General features: G+C 41.9%; 1 protein-coding gene and 1 pseudogene across 3 annotated transcripts; both read left to right on the top strand.

The window, feature by feature from the left end:
- Positions 1–6,839: 6,839 nt before the first annotated feature.
- LOC146674427 (serine protease 27-like) lies at positions 6,840–15,738 on the top strand (annotated as a pseudogene). The gene is made up of 4 exons (XR_014910349.1): positions 6,840–6,891; positions 11,958–12,324; positions 12,405–12,539; positions 15,653–15,738. The product of XR_014910349.1 is annotated as a serine protease 27-like (transcript).
- Positions 15,739–15,766: 28 nt separating this feature from the next.
- Positions 15,767–20,103, top strand: LOC146674426 (serine protease 27-like). 2 transcript variants are annotated; one of them, XM_085395867.1, is made up of 6 exons: positions 15,767–15,824; positions 16,491–16,511; positions 17,514–17,676; positions 18,117–18,370; positions 19,215–19,363; positions 19,650–20,103. In XM_085395867.1, exons 1-6 carry the CDS (start codon positions 15,767–15,769, stop codon positions 19,983–19,985), a joined length of 981 nt encoding a protein of 326 aa, XP_085251993.1. In that variant the 3' UTR covers positions 19,986–20,103. The 2 variants fall into 2 exon arrangements, with proteins under 2 accessions (XP_085251993.1, XP_085251986.1); XM_085395860.1 differs by having other exon boundaries at positions 18,117–18,379.
- The last annotated feature ends 504 nt before the right edge of the window (positions 20,104–20,607 follow it).

Raw genomic sequence — 20,607 nt, 5'->3', positions numbered from 1 at the left:
TGAAGAAAACCAGAGGATGGTTGATGATGGGAGAGTCACAAGCAGAATCCTTGGAGGCGGTGAATTGGTGAGAGAGAGCGTCGGGTTTGGTATTGTGGGAACAAGGTCTGTAGGTGATAGTGAACTGAAACACATGAAGGAAAAAACAGCTGGGAGGTCAGTTCCTTGATCAGTAATATGCAAATTCCCATATCTGTGTAGATGTGTCTGTGTGTATGTATGTGTCAAGAGATTTATTCTAAAGACACTTCTTCAGCTAAGAATCTAAAGGTAGAAACACACAGACGCTGCAGCTTTTACTTGCAAGGGCGATCACAGAACGCTCACACCAGAGTGGGAGCCCTGTGATGTGCGCTCTGTTCGTGCACTTGTCTTTATTTCTATACAAAAATAATACAACAGTGAATACGTCTATTCATAGAAAGAGGAATATTAGTGCGTATGTATGTGCGTATGTAGGTGTATGTGTGTGTGTGTGTGATTCTGAAGGACGTGGCCCCTCTTCTTGTTAGGGAGTGCAGATAAAAGTATCCAGCTCTCCTCTTCCTGGCAGGAGTGAAATAATAACAGCTTGTTCAGCTATTATCGCTGTGAGAAAGAATGTATAAAACAAGTCTTGTAGTGGACAACAGTCTAAGTCATAAAAAGGTCATCATGCAGTATTCTATCATATGCAAACATATCATTAAAAGCTTATACTGACTACTAAGTACAATTGTATATTGATAGTATGTATGGGTGTATCTGTACGTATGCATGTGTATGTATAACTTGTACATATCTTTCTTGTGTAAATGTTAAAGCCTGTGTTATTGTGTAAATACTTATGTTATTGTGTATTACACACAACTGAGAGATGCCAAACTGTGTTTTATTGTTCTTGTAACATTGACAATAAAAAGCTATTCTATTCTATTCTAAAACCAAAAAAAATCAAATCTCATGACCTACCACAATTCACAGATCACATTAAATCGGTGGACCAACACATCAAATTCACCAGGGAGGATATGAAAAGTGGCCTACGCATATGGATTAGTATTTAAGGTTTGACTCTCATCAACCACTGGAGCATAAACTGGGTGTCATCAGGAGGCTACAACACAGAGCGAACACCATCCCCACAGTCAGGGAAGCAGAAGAACATCACATCAAAAAGGCCCTGAGTAAATGTGGTTATCCCAGCTGGACATTTGTCAAAGCTCGGAAGGCGCCTAAAGAAAGCTCCAGCCGATCCAGGAGAGAAGGACAACCACTGCCTAAGTGAAAACCTGTAGTGATCCTGTACGTGCCAGGAGTATGAGAACAGTTGAGATGCATTTTTTCTAAGCATCGTGTCTCCGTGGCTTTTAAACCCCAAAACACTCCAAAACTTGCTCCACCCCAAGGATCGGGTCCCCTGAAACAAACAGAGTAACATAGTGTACGCTGTTAAGTGCCAGGAGGATTGCCAGGATTTATACATCGGGGAAACCACACAACCTCTGGTAAAGCGTATGGCACTACACAGAAGAGCTACCTCGTCAGGCCAGGACTCTGCAGCCTATTTACACCTACAGGCAAGTGGACACTCTTACAAGGATGAGGATGAACACATCCTGGACACGGAGGAACGCTGGTTTGAGCGTGGAATCAAGGAGGCCATTTACGTGATTAGGGAAAGACCATCTCTGAATCGAGGAAGGGGCCTTAGGGTACATCTTTCACCATCTTACAATGCTGTGGTTGCAGCCATTGCCCAAATCTCTGTCAATGGTACTCATGGCCATTGATCAGTGGGTTTTGATCAATGGTCATGAGAATTTGCATATTAATGATCAAGGTGGATAAGAGGGTTTGTTCCCTGCGCCTTAGGGTCAGGGAATGGGTCCTGACTGTCATCTGCGCTTAGGCGCTGAGTGGCAGTTCAGAGTACCCAGCCTTCTTAGAGTCCCTGGGTGGGGTGCTGAAAGGTGCTCCACCTGGAGACTCTGTTGTCCTACTGGGAGACTTTAATGCTCACATGGGTAACGACAGCGAGACCTGGAGGTGCGTGATTGGGAGGAACGGTTGATCCTATTGGACTTGGTTAGCCTGTGGAACTCCGGAGGCAGCTGACAGGTACCGACAGGCCAAGCGGAATGCGGCTCAGGCAGTGGCTGAAGCAAAAACTCGGGTGTGGGAAGAGTTCGGAGAGGCCATGGAAAAAGACTTTCGGACTGCCTCGAAGAGATTCTGGCAAACCATCAGGCGTCTCAGGTGGGGTAAGCGGTGCTCTACCTGCACTGTGTATAGTGCTGGCAGAGCACTGCTGACTTCGACTGAGAAAATTGTTGGGCGTGGAAGGAATACTTTAAGGACCTCCTTAATCCCACTGGCACGTCTTCTGAGCAGGAAGCAGAGTGTGGGGATGAGGGGGATGACCCGCCAATTTCCAGGGGTGAGGTCACTGAGGCAGTTAAAGAACTCCTTGGTGGCAGAGCCCCTGGTGTGGATGAGGTCCGCCCCGAGTTCCTGAAGGCAAGTTATTGTAAATGACTGAAATGAATCTATAAATCTATAAAGACAAATTGAAGACAACATTTGTGTAAAAAGTTAAAACATGTTGTATCCATGAAAACCTTCTCTTACAGTGGCTGACAAAACAGTGTGAGCCAGGGGCGATTCTTTGGTCCAGCAACCAGGCGATAACAGCTCAGATGGCCAACTACTTCTCTAGTAGCGACGGTGAAGCTGGTCCGGTGGTCGACCGTGTAGCAAGCAGTCACAGCGCGGTGTCGGCAAGCCGAGGCTCACAGGCAGCCGGGTGCGCATGCAGCACGCGAGACCACGAGGCGCTACAGCCTCTGGTGGAGGTGAGGCTGGTCTGACCCGCCGGCCGACCTCGGGCTTACGTGCAGGCTCCCCTGGCATGGGAACCTCCATTCCTGAACTTCCGGCTCCTCCACTGCTCCTTGCTGGTGCAGGTCGCATGCACGGTAGTTACTCCACGGCGCTGGGATCAGCGCAGGCACCTGCTGGCCACTAGCCTCTCCCACCCGTGGAGTGGGGACATATATAGCTGCAGGCTGCGTCTTGGCTGATCGCACACTGCGGGCAGGCATGGGTGGCCCTCCACCGCCAGAACTGTTGGGGAACGCCGGTGGTAGTGGCGGCGGTGTCAGCCAGGAACCAACCCAAACTGCCAGACTTGCCATAAACTGCAGGTGGCGCTTGGATCAGTCCTGTGGCTCTTCCCCCCAGCAGCGATACACCGCCACCTGCTCCTTGTGTGTGGCCACCAATTCGGCCACCTTTTTTGCCAGCTCCTCCCTTTGCTGGTCTGGTCCTGGGTCTGCCACGCCCCCCTCCTGGGTTTCGGCATCACTGTAATATATCCATGGCAGACCAAATCACATTTTACTGCTTTCCAGCATACTTTATGCACGGTTGCTGTTCAGAAACACACACACGGCTGCAGCATTTCAGCCGCCAGCTGACCAAATATCAACAACAACAACATGATAGGACCCAGTACAGATTTTAAGTCCACGGATGCCGTGCAGGTGTGTTCGCCTTCCCTGTATGGCACTGCAGACCAGTCCCCGCCGAAAGGATACAAGCACATAAGAGAAGAAACATGCACAACATTGTTTTATTAACTAAACACAAAGAGGCAGTGCCGCAAATCTTCAAGCAATTAAAGTAGAATACAGACAATACAGACACTGGAAAATCACCTTTCCACTCCATACACAAAGCAAACTTGCCCAGTAAGAGCGCTGCTTTTATATGAAAAAGAATAGATTTGTAGTAGAAACCAGCCTATTCAAGCCATGCTTAGAGTAATATGTACCCTGTTAAATGCTACTATTCATATCATAAGCTACTGGAAACCACAAAAATCATCCATGAAGTGCATGGATGCAGGCTGGAGATCCATATTTAATAACAGTGTAAGAGACTACTTTATAATGTGAAATCACCATAAGGGAATGCAGGCAAACAGAAGCTACATTGGCTTTATTTTATTTTATTTTTTATTTTATTTTTTATTTTATTGATTGGATGGCCACTATATTTTTTTTGCTCCCTCTCTCTCTCTCTTGCTGTCATCATCCATGTTTTAAGGTTTCAAGTGACAGTATCATCAAGCTTATTATTATCAAGTATAAAGTGACTTGTCTGCATTGTTAAATAAAAGATAAAAGAACATAACTAACAGCAAATATCTAGAAAATTTTATATGACAAGAAAAATAAAAGTAAGATAAAATGTGATCTTTTAAGCTCTGTTTGTGACTAAAACATAGCACACATATAAGCTCTTCTATCAAAATATATGTATTAATGTAAGTATTATACTATAAGCATTATAGTAGTATTATAAGTATTTCCCGTGTATATTAATAGTGCATAAGGCTGCGAAGTGAATGGTGGCTCTAAAATAAACAAATGTTTTCTAAGTTTCAGTTATACCAAATAATTTTTTAAAAAATCCCTGAGAGAATACTTGGAATTAAGCCAACAGCAGGTGGAAACACTCGCTGCTGAAAACGGCTCAATATGGGACTTGGTCAAGTCTCTAACTGAGAATGTGACCCATCTTGGTGAAGGAAATAAAAAAAAATTAATGAAGGAGACTGTCATTGATCTTCAGGCCTGTGGCATGAAAGATAACCTTGTTTTTTTCAGATATCCCAGAGTCTCCTGGAGAGGACACTAAATCAACAGTTAAAAAACAGTTAAGAACATCTGCTTCAACAGAGTCCATCGTATCGGAGCTAAGAGGCCGGGTGCTGGGAGACCACGTCCTGTTGTGGCCAAATTTAATCTTTTCAACCAAAAGGAGCAAGTGAAGAGTCGCTGCAGGGAGCTGAAATGAACGGACTTCAGCGTGAACGACCAGTTCCATAAAGAAATCCTGGAATGACGCATGATCTGACACATCTAAATTCAGAAGGGCTCAGCAGTGTTACATTAATCACAATTTCTTTTTTTATGTTTCATCCCTCCCACTTGCCCTTTTTCACAGGTCTCTTCCCTCTCCCTTTTTTCACTGCACTGATCACCTATTCTCCCACGCAGTGACACACAACACCCTGGATCTTTACACATTTGCATGGCATGATCACACATGCACTCAGCGTCAGCACATCCACTACAGCCTCACAGCACACGCTGACATATAGGACACACACACACACACACACACACACAAGCATGTACATGCTAGTTCATATAAGTTAGCATGCACACACGTCACATGTAGCATCCAACATTAGTTAAACACAAACAATTAGGGGCACATTAAGGATTGTCTCATGTGAATATGCATGGAGCCGGCTCCAGAAAGAAGAAATTAAAGATATTTAACAAGCTTAAAAAAACTACAGGCATATGTTGTTTTATTACAAGAGACTCGTAGACCTGCCAAAGCTACAGATGAACTTAAAACACGTCAGTTCCAGTTCCAATTCCTTTGGAAAGATAAACCTGCGTATTTTAGTTTAACAATGTGACAAACGGCCAAGGATAAAGGAGGATTTGATCTGCCTAACTTTCAACACTACTTCTTGGCCAACAGGCTACGATTTATCTCAGGGTGGTTAAAACATACTGTGGCGGGGTATGATTTGTGGCTCAGCTGCAGGGGAGGGGTGGAACAGTGGGTTCAGGGTGTGGTGGGGAGGCTGACACATGCCTGAGCTCCATCAGCTCATCATCTCTCCCCTATAAAAGATGTGCTATTCATCAGATCCAACATCAAAACAACATGTACGTTTTAAAAGCATCAACATCAGCTCCTCTCTGACAGCATGTTGGGAGTTTCCATGACCAAGTTTCAATTATCCCATGCAAACGTACACCCATTTGGAACAACCCTGACATACTACAGAACAATAATGTAATTAACTTCCTATTTGGAGTTGTAAAGAAATAACATATTTGGAGCATATATTTGAAAGAACAGACTTTATTCAGTTTAACAAATTAGTTATACAATATGGGTTTAACAAGAATAGATTTTTAAAATATCAAAAATTAAATCCATAGTAACACCCAGAGCTGAGTCATTCGTGAATAAAAGCGCACTGTCATATCCAACTTGTGCCAGCGGATCCTCTTGCTTTGGCTCTGAACTTGTCTTTCCTGCTTGGCTTCTCTTGTCTAGTCTCGTCTAACTTGAATCCTCAGGGAGTCTCTCGGTCTTGTTCTCTAAAACCTAAAGAATATTGATTTGATTAACTGGTCCCTCAACACAATTGGCACCCCTTTCTCAACGAGAAGCCTGGGTTCAGGAGAGCCCGATTCTTGATCATGAGACTGTGTTATGACTCTCTATGCCCATATCCTCCCAAGGTCACCTGCATCGGCTGCGGACTGTTGACTTTCACTTTACTGGTTGGAAGGTCACTCTGTCAAGCTGAACACAGGACACATACACACATGCATGCACGTACAGAGTTCGGGCGATCGTGGCTCAAGAGTTGGGAGTTCGCCTTGTAATCGGAAGGTTGCCGGTTCGAGCCCTGGCTTGGACAGTCTCGGTCGTTGTGTCCTTGGGCAAGACACTTCACCCGTTGCCTACTGGTGGTGGTCAGAGGGTCCGGTGGTGCCTCGCGTCTGTCAGTGTGCCCCAGGGTGGCTGTGGCTACAATGTAGCTTGCCATCACCAGTGTGTGAATGTGTGTGTGAATGGGTGGATGACTGGTTGTGTAAAGCGCTTTGGGGTCCTTAGGGACTAGTAAAGCGCTATACAAATACAGGCCATTTACCATTTACCAGAGTTACGCACTCACCCCCGTCCCCCATTCCAAAGGCCTCTGCTGCTTGCCCCCTACCCAATACAGACGGCAGGTCGACTGGACCAGCGCAGTCATGCCGCATGACTGGATGCTCACACTGATCCCCTATCAGGAGTTCAGTCTGAGTAGAGTTATCATTTTTCTCCTCGACTCCCCTATTCTGTTGTACATTTTACTGTTTTTCTTTAAAGCTGACCTGTCTACCCAATGTATGTATGGTTGGAAGGTCAACAGTGTGGAGTCGAGCGATGTGTCATTATAGTCCCCTGATATTATAAAAAGGGCTCTCAGAGATTGGGTTTGCAGTCTGCTGACCACAGAGAGTCACAGACTGCCTCCCCGCATGCTAACAGCTAACAGCTCAATGTATCTGTTGCAGAGCTATTCTTTCATAGCGATGTACCCATGGTTACACCATCTGTCATTTAACAAACACTCCCAGTCCCCCTCCTTTCCTCTCACTGCTGTCTCTCGTCCTGTGATCCGGCAGCAGCTGGAAACCAGGCAGCGCCACATTCATGTCCGGTGTTAGCCAGGACTCTGTTAGCATCGTAATGCTACACTGCCCGTACTCCCTCTGTGACTGGGTCATTAGTTCCTCAATCTTATTAGGGATTTCCAATGATTACATAACGTCTCCTTTTCCAGCAACAACACCCCCGTCTTTTCATCCTCAGCTTACTTGGGATGTCGGTTCTCTGTCACGAAGCTGCAGGGCCTCCAAATATGGGTGGAAAAAGTGGAGACAAAAGAAGAGAAAAGTAAACAGAACTAGCACGAAACGGTAGTGCATGATGGCAGAATATTATTGCTAAGATGTAAGACGTAAAGTATTCTGTCGTTTGTTTGCTTGATCATGTGTTAAACACATCAAAATGCATAGTAGGATTATAATACAAGTGAATACTGGGACAAGCATTGGTACCGAAAAGGTAGCAAGGCGAATCTGTGATGAATTAGTGTGGTCTGCACTTCTTTCTTCCTTGATTGGGTGAAAGGAGTTAAAAGTAATTGGATGAGGGAACCATGAGGAGTGCCCTGCATAATTTCAAGAAAACGGCGTTTTAAATGGCGTCACAGCTGATACTGAACAAATGTGAATGTCTGTGTGTGTGGTGATCATATATGTGTGGTGATTGAGGTGTCTATAAACAACAAAGCAAAAACAGCTGTAGATTTCATTTTAATTGTCTTGGTGAAGGCCATCTTAGGTCACATGATCCTGTGGGTGGAGCTGAGCAGGTATATGTAGTAGATGAAGTCAAAGTTAGGTGTAGTTAACAATGGTTCTTCCACGGATGTTCTGTTTCTCTGTGATCATCATTCTCTTATGCAAAGGTGAGGAAGACTGACATTTATTTGAATTACTGCACATTTTTCTTATTACCTAGCTTAAACAAAGAATGGGCAGAGTAAAACAATAATCACAAAAACAAAAGCAGACTTTATCACTTATCAGCCCAACTGGCATCATACTAGTAAGTTGCTGCAAGATGGGAAAGGTGATCAAAATGGTTCTAAATAAAATGAAAATGCAATATCAACAGGAGTGGGTCACAAAAGAAAATATCACCTAGATCAGGGGTCTGCAACCCTTAAGACCCAAAGAGCCATTTGGACCTGGTTTCCACGCAAAAGAAAACACTGGGAGCCGCAAATACGTCTAAAATGAAGATAACACTGCATATATTGTTTTTTTACCTTTATGCTTTGTGTGAATAACTAAAGTGTGTTGCTTATTAAATCCATGAAGTGCTAATGAGAAAATTAAATTTTATTTATGTAATTAACACATTTTGAATTCTTAAAGAAATATAACAAATGGAAAGACACCCAGCTGAACTAAAATGATCCATGTAGCAAACAAAAACTGTTGTGAGCCGCCACCCTTATATCGCCTTTGGGCTTTTGGAGCCTTGACCTGACTTTTAAAAAATAATTGGAAAAAAAGCACTATGCTGCTAAAAGATGAAAAATTGATATTTGCAAAATTCTGCCTAAATATGTATTTTACCTGGTTAATGTGTGTGGCGGGGGGGCTGCAGCGCCGCTGCATGGGAGTCGGACGCACCTGAGCGGCACCCGCAATCACGCCTCGCCACCTTAAAGTCTGTGCTCTCTCTGCTGTTGTGTTGGTGTGTGTCGGGCAGTGAGCTGAAAAGCTACAGCCGACTGTATGCGTACAACAACCGTGTGTGAAAAGTGGTCAATAAAGAAATGCTGAAAAGCACCGGGTCTGCAGTGGTATGTTTTCAATGGAACTTCTGCTCCTGAACCTCTGCGCACAGCGTCTGCAACGAAGTCACTTTCATCTTTACGCAGGACTGTAAGCTGTCGTCTATGAGGCGTGAGTGGTGTTTGTTTTTAACATGGTTCACGGTGGTGGCTGCTGACGTAATGTGGATCTGAAGATCCATAATTGGCCTACCTGGGGTTGAAAGTCTCGATAAATGCATGGCGTTTCGGCAGGTATACTGGCTTCCGCAAGTGTGACGCTTATTTTGAGCGAAATACAATTTTATTTTTATATTTCAATATCACAATAATCTTCCAATTTAGAACTACAAGTTAAAAAAAAGAACTAAACACAAATAAAATACACTTCAGCTAAATACTTCTAATTTATTTTCCCAAACCACCCGGAGCCGCAGTATAAGTACAAAAGAGCCACATGCGGCTCCGGAGCCGCAGGTTGCCGACTCCTGACCTAGATCAAGGCACGGTTAGTTTTGATCGTCACCATATTCCTTGCAACCAACTATGTTTCTTTTAGTTTTGTTTTCTATTATCATTTAAATATCAAACCAGTGATACATTAAAATGAGATTAGTTACTTGGGATTCTTTAGGTTTTTGCCTTTTCTTTGAAACTTTAATGCATATCCACAAGTGGAAACTCAGTACAGTTAAAATAGTGCTAAAGTCAGTAACATATTTAACCCTAAGTTATGTTAATAATGGATAACTTCAAAGTTACATTTCCAGTGAGACTTTGTTTGCAGTTAATAATTTTTAATAACTAGTGAATAACAGTAAACCAGTGTTGTATTTATGAAAAATGTGTGGCATATCTACAATATTATTTGAACACTTGTTATAATGTTGAAACTAATGTTTATATCATTAGCAGTATGCATAGACTGGCAGGGCAGAACTAGTGTGAATGACAAGAACAAACCAGTTATTTTGGTAAATTTCAGTTTTAATTTAAAATATTCTGGTTGGATGATCAGCATTACCAACCAACATTATTATTAGTTAAATGAAACTAAATTAAAAAGTAAAACTAGATGTGAAAAGGCCTTTTACTAACCTAAATATAAAAATGCCGTCTACAATTTGAAAAAAAAAAAACTGAAAGAATTTTGTGAAGTTGGAAAAAAGGGTGCATTCGATCTCCTCAGCTGTAATTGGTCCAGCGCAGAGTCAATCATGACCAATTGGCTCCTCAACCACCTTTCATTGTTATACCGTTATAAAAAGAACAAAAAACATCGGCCCATGAAAAAGAAAAATCACAATTGGCCCACCTGGCAAATGCCCTGTATATCCGATGGCCAGTCCAGCTGTGATCCAAGGCCCGCTGTTAGAGCCAAAAGTAAAAACGTGTATATGGTGGATTTTTCACCATAATTTGGTCTTTCATCAATACAGGTTTTGAAAGAAGTTTACAACATATGTTGTACAGTCCCGATCAAAAGTTTAAGACCACTTAAAAAATAGCTAAAAATCATATTTTGCATAATTGGATCTTAATAAGGTTCCAAGTAGAGCTTCAACATGCAACAAGAAGAAATGGGAATGAGACAAAATATTTTTTTGAGCATGCAATTTATTGAAAAGAATGCGTGAACTGAGACAGGCTGTTTTACAGCTCATCAAAAGTTTAAGATCACATGCCTTTAAAACGCCAAATCTGTGCAGAAATGTGGATTCATAGCCTGTTTCTGTTTAAGGGTTGTTTTCAAGAAATTGCATGCTTAAATTTTTTTTGTCTCACTCTCATTTCTTGTTGTTGCATTTTGAAGCTCTGCTTGGAATCTTATTTAGATACAATCATGCAAATATGATTTTTTTGCCATTTTTCACGCGATCTTAAACGTTTGATCGGGACTGTATGTATGTGCAGTATGCTGTTTTCACTTGTGGCACCAATTGAGTTTGTCAGTATTACAAGCATGCCAAGCCTTAATGAAATTATTTTGCCTTAATCTAAAAAAACCCAAAAACAAATGAAAATATCAAAACGTACTTGCTTACTTATTTTGCATACTAGTTAATGTTTTAAAGCCATAAATTATGCATGTTAGGTTGATAGATTTTATAGTAACACCAACATCCACCTCCAGGCTGGAGAAAACAACCTCCAACCACAGCCTTTAGAATAGTTTCTTCTCTTACATAAAATTTCTATGAATCCCAGTGTGTATTTCCAAGAATGTGTGAATCATTTGAGCTTTTATCAAACATCGGCACACAGACCGACTTATTTAACTTGTTGCTTTATCTTTTGTTACTATTGTTATTTCAGTGGTCATTGGGGGGAAGGTCAGATCTGGATACTATGAAATGTATCCTGCCTGTACATTTCTGTAAGATAGGATAGATAATTTTTTGACATTTTTAAGTTCTGCTCTTGTCACCTCTATTTCATTATCTAATTTCTCTTTTAAATTTGTAAGTAATAGTAGTTAATGATACTAATTAAGTAAGTACTAATTACTTACATAATTTTTTTTTTAAAGTGAAGTAATTTCACATTAGTTGGGTTTAAATAGAATTTCAGTAGTAATGACGTGCAATACCACTGGTTTGATATATCGGTCTTTGTGTTCCAATTTTCAGATGTTCATTCACAGCATCCTGGTAAGCATCCAAGAACAATTTTGCACGATTCCCCATTTCAGATGTGCTGTAAATACAGTTAACAAACATTACTGTAACTCATTTGTTTCAGCAAGAAAACAATTTTGGCTGGGTCTTTTATTTTATTTTTATTTAAACCCACACCTGTTGTTGTCTGAGCTACATATGTGCCAAGATGGCAACTAAAACAATGAAAAGCTTTTTTTGAGTAGTTGCTGCTTCCCTTCATAATCTTTTGAAATTTACAGTGTAAATGGTATTAGTAATTTACAGTTCCAGGCTGATCATCGTATTCACTATTGAACTTTTGTGTCTTCTTCTGTCAGCATGTGGCAGAGCTAATAAAAATGGCAGGATCGTAGGAGGTGAAGATGAAGTCCCTGGAAGTTGGCCCTGGCAGGCATCTTTAGCCAATGCTGGCTTTTTTTTCCTGTGGAGGGTCCCTAATCACCGACCAGTGGGTGCTGACAGCTGCTCACTTCATTACTCCAAATGCAGTTACTGTGACACTTGAAAACATCATCTGCCATCCCGACTACAATGCTTTAACATATGAGAATGACATGTGCCTCCTGCAGGTGTCGACTCATGTGAATTTCACAGACTACATTCAGCCAGTCTGCTTAGCCTCAGCAGGCAGCACTTTCTACAATGGCACCAGCAGCTGGGTCACTGGCTTTGGTGACCTATCAAGTAATTTATAAAATATATTTTTTTCTTTTATATTAGTGATACATGTAAAAATGCTCTTTCTTTTAAAATTTCTCAATTAGGTGGTGGTTCCACCCCAGAGACTCTGCAGGAGGTGAATGTACCAATAGTGGGAAACAATGAGTGCAATTGTGACTTACAAAACTTGGTTGCAATAACAGATAACCTGATCTGTGCTGGATTGAAAAAGGATTCATGTCAGGTGACTACCACTTTGTGCTTATTTGTAATGTAAAGCCTAATTGACTGCATTGAGTATCAGCTTTCAACCACTCACTGTTTTTCTGTAGTGTTTATGATTATTAACATTATAGCCCTTTTCCATTAGCAGTTACTTGACTCAGCTCAGTTTTCAGGGTTTTCATTAGGTGGTAGTACCTGGTGCCAGGTACTTTTTTTGTACCTACTCAGCCAGTATTCCAAGCGGGGGAAATCGATACGTAAATGTGATGTCAACAGACTGCATGTCACTGATAGGCCAGTCAGTGGTGTAGGTCGATGAGTCATGAGAGGGACTCCTTAACAGTAATGAAAACCGCCGTTTTTGAAAGAGAAAGAGAAAAAGCTAAACAGAAACCAGTGCCATGGTCCCTGAGTCTGACAAAATGCCATAGACTGAGCAGCAGGTATACCATCGCCTCAAAGTAGTGGTAATAATAACAATAATAATAATAATAATGGATTGCATTTATATTGCGCTTTTCGAGACCCTCAAAGTGCTTTACAATTCCACTATTCATTCACACACTGGTGGAAGCAGCTACAGTTGTAGCCACAGCAGGCTGACTGGCAGAAGCGAGACTACCATATCGCGCCATCGGCCCCTCTGGCCAACACCAGTAGGCGATAGGTGAAGTCTCTTGCCCAAGGGCACAATGACCGAGACAAACAGAGCAGAGGATCAAACTGCCAACCTTCCAGTTGCAAGATGAATCAGAATCAGAATACTTTATTGATCCCTGGGGGAAATTATTTTTTGTTACAGTGCTCCATTTTAAACCAACATTAAGACAACACAGACAATACGATAACTAAGAATAGTACAATATATACATATATATACATACATACATACATAAGTCACTTATAAATAAATATTTGGAAAAGAAACATGTGTAGTTGTAGCAGCAAACAGTGTGTTAAGTGGATGCGTTGTACAGGGAGATGGCCACAGGCAGGAATGATTTCCTGTGTCGTTCAGTGGTGCTTTTCGGTAATCTCAGTCTCTCACTGAACGAGCTCCTGTGACTGACCAACATGTCATGGAGTGGGTGGGAGGTGTTATCCAACATTGTCTTTATCTTGGACAGCATCCGCCTCTCCGACACCACCTTGAGGGAGTCCAGCTCCATCCCCACAACATTGCTGGCCTTACGGATCAGTTTATTAAGTCTGTTGGCATCTGCGACCCTCAGCCTGCTCCCCCAGCATGCAACAGCATAGAGGATCGCACTGGCCACCACAGACTCATAGAAAATCCTCAGCATTTTCTGGCAGATGTTGAAGGACCTCAGTCGCCTCAAAAAATAGAGACGACTCTGGCCCTTCCTGTAAAGTGCTGTGGTGTTTTTAGCCCAGTCCAGTTTATTGTCAATGTGTACTCCAAGGTATTTATAGTCCTCCACAATGTCAACACTGACCCCCTGGATTGAAACAGGGGTCAAGTGTTTCCTGGTCTTCCTGAAGTCCACGATCAGTTCCTTGGTCTTTGCCACGTTGAGCTGCAGATGATTCTGCTCACACCACGTGACAAAGGAGTCGACCACAGCCCGGTACTCTGTCTCATCATCCCTGCTGATGCATCCAACCACCGCAGAGTCATCAGAAAACTTCTGAAGATGGCAGGTCTCTGTGCAGTGGCTGAAGTCTGTGGTGTAGAGGGTGAAGAGGAAGGGGGAGAGGACAGTCCCCTGTGGTGCCCCTGTGTTGCTAATCACCTTGTCAGACACACACTGTGGGAGACGTACATATTGTGGTCTTCCTGTCAGGTAATCAACAATCCAGGACACCAGAGAAGCATCCACCTGCATCGCTGCTAACTTATCACCCAGGAGGGTCGGCCTGATGGTGTTGAAAGCACTGGAAAAGTCAAAAAACATGACCCTCACAGTGCTCGCCGGCTGGTCCAGATGGGTGTAGACACGATTGAGCAGGTAGATGATGGCGTCCTCTGTTCCGAGACGAGGCTGATAAGCGAACTGAAGGGGATCCAGATGTGGTCTTACTATGGGTCGCAGCTGGTCCAGGATGAGCCTTTCCAGGGTCTTCATGATGTGGGAGGTCAGTGCCACGGGCCTGTAATCCTGGGGGCCACTGGGACGAGGCGTCTTTGGTACAGGGACGAGGCATGATGTCTTCCACATCACCGGGACCCTCTGCAGACTCAGACTCAGCATAAACAGTTTATGAAAGACTCCACACAGCTGGGGGGCACAGGTCTTGAGGACAAGGGGACTCACTCCGTCTGGTCCAGCAGACTTGCCTGAGTGAAGTCTCCTCATTTGCATCTCAACCTGGTATTGAGTGAAGGTGATGGGTGGGGGAGGGGTGTCAGGAATCTCACAGGAGGCAACATGTGAAGAGAGAGGCTGGCACAGTGGTGTGGCTCTGGATTCCAGGCTGACTGCAGGTGAGGTTGTGGGGGTGGGAGCAGACACTGTGGTGTCGAATCTATTGAAAAACAGATTCAACTCGTTGGCTCTATTCTCACCTCCCTCAGCTCCCCTGCTGTTGGTTGGCCTGAATCCAGTGATGGTCTTCATGCCCCTCCACACCTCTCTCATGCTGTTCTGCTGGAGTTTCCACTCCAGCTTCCTCCTGTAATTGTCCTTAGCCTCTCTGATCTTGTCCTTTAGTAAACGCATTGTTATTTATTGTATAATGCTTTGGTGCCACTGGGTTTTAGCATGTCTCAATGTCTCACACCTTATTCATGCCTTTAAACAGCTGGGTGATTTTATCTGATCTCCCACAGGAAGAGTCTTTTGTCTCTTCAACACTGTGAGAGGTAACAAGAGTGTGTGAACTTTTCTTTGGGGGAGGACTAAATGTGTGAAAACAGCACTGTACTGCTTTTTGTTTCTGTAGAAGGCATTTAAACTCAGGACTTTGCTGGGTTCAGGAGAGACTCTGATAGTCATTCTTCCCGCAATGGCTCCTCTCACCAAGCTTGGATTTTTGTTCTTTTTTGATTAAAGGAGGTTAGCTTCCACTCACCGTTTGTCTGCAGGCTTTATTAAATGGAAACTTCCACAACAGCACCAAGCCCAACTTGTTTGACCTGGTTCCTTGTCTTTTGTTGCTTATGTAGGTCCAGTGGTCAGTGAGGGCAAGGACAAGTGTGGAGGCATGATCTCGTGGGTGGAGCTCACCAGGATTTCCATATTTAATACTTGAAGTCAAATTAAAACCGGTGTACTTAACAATGTCTCTCCAACAGTTTGTGTGCTGTTTCTCTGTGATCGTCGTTCTCTTGTGCAAAGGTGAGAAATTGATTTTATTTGCAGTACTACACTATTTTCTTATGGGCTATAGAAGAGCGAAAGATTAATACAGAGATACAAAACATTAAACATTAGTCACATTTTTTCTGCCAGGTTACTATTAAAGGGCTCACTCGGCATATTCCCTGTAAGGACAGGAAAGTCACATTGTGTTATTTTATATAGACATTTCCAACTTATTCATCAATAAACTGGCAAGTATGTGTTTAGCACGTGTTCGGCAGAGCTGAATTCAGTAACCTAATAAAAACCAGTGTTTATAAGGGAAGAGACGATACTGGCACAAGTACAAATGACAAAATCTTTGATTTGATTGCTGTTGAATAAATAAATAAAATTGAATTGTTAGCAGACAAACGATATTAGAAATTGAATTTTTAAATTACATGGGCAATATCATAAGATGTAATATAACATAATATAGTATAATATAATATATTTAATTTGCTATTGGAAAAAACACTTTTAAATTTCCTGAAAGGACAGTTTTAGTTTTTAAATCACTCACTTTTCCTAAAATTCTGTGAGCAGGTCCAATTTCAATTTTTACATATTTGTTTCCTCTCTCTCTGACACGTGCTGACAAAAGCAAATCGTGATCTGCAATACACTGTTTTAACTAGTTATCGCTGTTTCAATTTTCAGATGCTGATTCACAGCAGCCTGGTAAGCATCCAAGAACAATTTTACACATTCTGCAAGCTTCAGGTTTCAACATGATTATTTCCTCCTCTCAGCTGCAGACAATAGACGATACTCCTCCCATTTGTTTCAGCAACAAAGGAGTGCTCGGAGTCTTTTTCATTTGACATTAATCCTACAGTCTACACCCTTGGATAGACGTTTTGTTAAGTTAAATATTAAATGCCAAAGTTATGAAACTATAAACAATGACTAAACATATTGGTTTTACAGCAAGGACAGGATACGATGCCAACATATTTTAGGATTGAATGTCTCGTCATGTCTCCCTCCCCTCACTCTCACCCACTCATGGCATATGGCCGTCCTTCCCCTAGCCTGGTTCTGTCGGAGGTTTCTTCCTGTTACTGTAGGGTCTTTATCCTTACAATACAAAGCAACCTGAGGCAACTGTTGTTGAGATTTGACTTTGAAAATTTTAATTTGGAGAGGACCGAATATCCGTAATATACTGACCAAGTCACAGCTTTGATTGAAGTTACCAAACAGAGCAAATATATTTGTCTAACCCTACTACATGAGTTAAGACATGATCATTTTTACACCACCAATAAAATGTTGCATATTGTATTGCATTTTAAATTACAACTGGCTCTCTCTGAAAATCTGAAGAATACTGCAGGAAGTCTACCTAAAATATAGTATTATTAAGCCCTGTTTGCAAAAAAACAAGAATCTTCACAAATATCAGCACCAAACTGAATAAAAAGCTGCAGTCTGGGGAGGTTTGAAAGTTGACTTACAGTCAGTGGAGTTTGTTGTACAATCAGCATGTTTTAAGAATCTTTGCATCTTTCTTAGTAAAGGCGCTTGCAGGCAGACACAATCAAAAACAACATGACAGATAAATTGCCAAACATTACGCCTAAAACAATAAGGAATGCTCTTTGCTTTACCAGTAAGTGGTTTTTATTGTGGCTTATCAGCGTACTCACCATTTAACTTGCATCCATTTTTATTTATCAGCATGCGGCATGACTGCAAAACATAGCAGAATTGTAGGAGGTCAAGATGCACCCCCAGGAAGTTGGCCCTGGCAGGCAGCTTTATCCATTTTTGGCAGTTTTTCCTGTGGAGGGTCCCTCATCACCGACCAGTGGGTGTTGACGGCCGCTCACTGCATTTCATTGTAAGTCACCATTGTAAGTTTCCATTTTTAGTAATAATAATGTTCCTGCATGGTGTTGCAGGAGTTAGCACTGTTTCCTGACTTCAAAAAGTTCTGGGGGTTTTTTTAGACTTGTGATTTGTAAGAAAATGGATAATTTTGCACTTGTCTGGTTATCATGTGGTCCCTTTTTTTAAGCTATTTTTTTGGTTCTAATGACTGATGGCTAATACTAACATGAATAAAAGGCCTTGAAGAAACTGTTGCTGTTGCTTTGATTTGACTCTATATAAATAGCACATTAAATCACAGCCAGATGAGAAACTTTCCATCAACTGGAATATATATATATATATATATATATTACTGCATTTGTTACTATGGTGACTGTTATAATGGTCAACATAAGATGCTATGAAAATAACTATATATTTTTTTCCGTTTTTTTCCGTTTTGTCAAGACTTGAACTCTCCTTCACAAAGGTCCATCTGGGTCGCCACAGCCAGTCAGGTTTAAACCCAAATGAGGTGACACAGACACTTGAAAACATTGTTTGCCATCCCAACTACAACCCTTTAACAATTGAGAACGACATATGCCTCCTGAAGCTGTCGGCTCCAGTGAATTTCACAGACTACATTCAACCCATCTGTTTAGCCTCTGAAAACAGCACTTTCTACAGTGGGACCAGCAGCTGGGTCACTGGTTTTGGTAGTACGGCAAGTAAGTTACAAAAAATTTAGTTTATTTTACTTTACTTACTTTATCAAGGTTCAAAAAGAATAGTGAATAGTATGATGTACAGTTTGGAGATGGTGGCTCTAACAAGAAGACATGAAGCTGAGCTAAAGATGTCTAAGGAGCTTGTAAAGAAAAGCATCTGGACTCCTTTAAGTGGCTTGAAGACGTTTCAACTCTCATCCGAAAAGCTTCTTCAGTTCTAGAGTCCCAAATTTAAGTCCTGTGGCAGTGTCCCCCCAAGAGGGACAATGGACCCCCTAATGATCCTCTATCTAATCACATGAGCCAAGGGGGGACACTCTTGAGGGGTTACTCCCACAAGGCTTAAATCTGGGACTCTCAATCATTTGACCTTAGAACTGAAGAAGCTTCTCGAATGAGAGGTGAAACCTCTTCAAGCAACTTAAAGAAGTCCAGACGCTTGTCTCCACGTTCCTTAGACTATGATGACCTGGATGACTGAGAACCTTCATAGACATACTGAGCTAAAGATGTTTCGATTTTCATTCATGAGATCATCAGAGGGACAGCTCAGGTTGAGCGGTTTGGAGACATAGTTAGACATATGGTTTATACAGTGGAGAAGAGGTGCACAAGAGGGAACATGGTGGACAAAGGGTATTGAATATATGGAGCTGCCATGCAGGAGAGAAAAGAGCAAGACCACAAAAGAGCTTCATGGGTGTAGAGGAGGACATAGCAGGAAAGAATGCTAAGAATAGCATGAGACTGAGGCAGATGATCCACAGTGGAGGGAGAAGAAGATGGTGCTGGCTTCTTTAATAAAAGCTCTTGCATTTGAATTTTTTCCAATTAGGTGATGGTTCACTTTCCAACATCCTGCAGGAGGTGAATGTACCAATAGTGGGAAGCAACGAGTGCAAATGCTACTATCAAGACTTCAGTGAGATCACAGAGAACATGATCTGTGCTGGGTTAAAAGCTGGAGGGAAGGATTCATGTCAGGTAACACCCACTGTTTGTTTACAAGATAGAGTGGGATGTTAATAAAACAAATGCTGCTAGTTACTTTTTAAGGAAGTAATGCATCATGTTACTTCATTAATTCATGTAGAAATCATTTGTTACACTACTTGTTACATTACTGCACCATGGCCTCTTACTCAGACATGCAAATAATCTGTTTCATGTTGACACGATCCATACTTCACCAGGATTGATCTTACTGAGACAAGTCAGGACCTCTACAGGACGCCTATCTGTCTTAACTTTTATCAATTTCTTTTTACAGGGAGACTCCGGGGGACCACTTATGACAAAGAAAGAATCAGTCTGGGTCCAAAGTGGAGTTGTGAGCTTTGGTTATGGCTGTGCTGAGCCTATGAGACCTGGGATCTACACTCGTGTGTCCCAGTACCAGAAATGGATCAGCGACACCATCACCGGCAAATCACCAGGCTTTGTTACCTTCACCTCGCCAGGCACTGATAGTGATTTAGACTTCACTTGTCCGATAGATGACAGTGTGTTTGACAGTGGTGAAAACCTGATCCACTTCACTCACTTCACCTCTCTCTGTGTTCTTGTTGTGTTGCTCCAAGTGTTTGTTGGAAGTGATGGAATTTAACTCATCACATTTACTCAAGTTCAGCATTGAAGCTTGAAATAATTTTTCTTTATGAAACTTTATAACCTAGAGGTGAAGGCTACACTTTTTATTCCAATAGATTTATGGGGGCGCTTCAGTTTCAACTTACCCAATTTAGGATTTGAGTATTTGAGAATACACAATCTAAAATTTTTATAAATGAAGCACTAGGTATGAAAGTAATGGGAAATACTAAAAAAAAGTTGAGTCAGTGAGCATATTAGACATTATAACACAGAATAACTTTTTATCTGAAAATGTAACATGTTTACTTATCTCTACTGTCTAAAATATGGTGAATTGCTTTACTTTGTCTTACTTCATTTTAATCATTTAAGACATTTTAATGATTAAAGCAGTGGCTCCCAAACTTTTTTTGCTAGGCTCCCCTTTGTTTTACAAGAAAAATGTTCGCGCGCTCCCACCATTCTCGCACGCACAAACACATCCTCCAACCACACACACCCACATTTTGCTCCATTGCGGTTTCTTTCACACCTCAAACATTTAGTAAACAATTAAACAAATACAAGTAATCTGGAATAAATTACAGGTAGTAAGAAAATTAACTACCAGGTTTTAGTTTTTACCAATTGTTTGC

Source organism: Rhamphochromis longiceps, linkage group LG3, assembly GCF_057381845.1.
Source record: "Rhamphochromis longiceps isolate RC_006_pf linkage group LG3, R_longiceps_female_GT1.1, whole genome shotgun sequence".
NCBI classification, from domain to species: domain Eukaryota; kingdom Metazoa; phylum Chordata; class Actinopteri; order Cichliformes; family Cichlidae; genus Rhamphochromis; species Rhamphochromis longiceps.
Note: the sequence above shows the minus strand (reverse complement) of the source record. Positions and strands in the feature narration are given on the sequence as shown.

Coding starts and splice junctions, on each gene's coding strand:
- LOC146674426 (XM_085395860.1), top strand. CDS start 15,767: ATGTCTCTCCAACAGTTTGTGTGCTGTTTCTCTGTGATCGTCGTTCTC. Junction 15,825..16,490: donor CGTCGTTCTCTTGTGCAAAG/GTGAGAAATTGA, acceptor TTCAATTTTCAG/ATGCTGATTCACAGCAGCCT. Junction 17,677..18,116: donor GCCGCTCACTGCATTTCATT/GTAAGTCACCAT, acceptor CGTTTTGTCAAG/ACTTGAACTCTCCTTCACAA.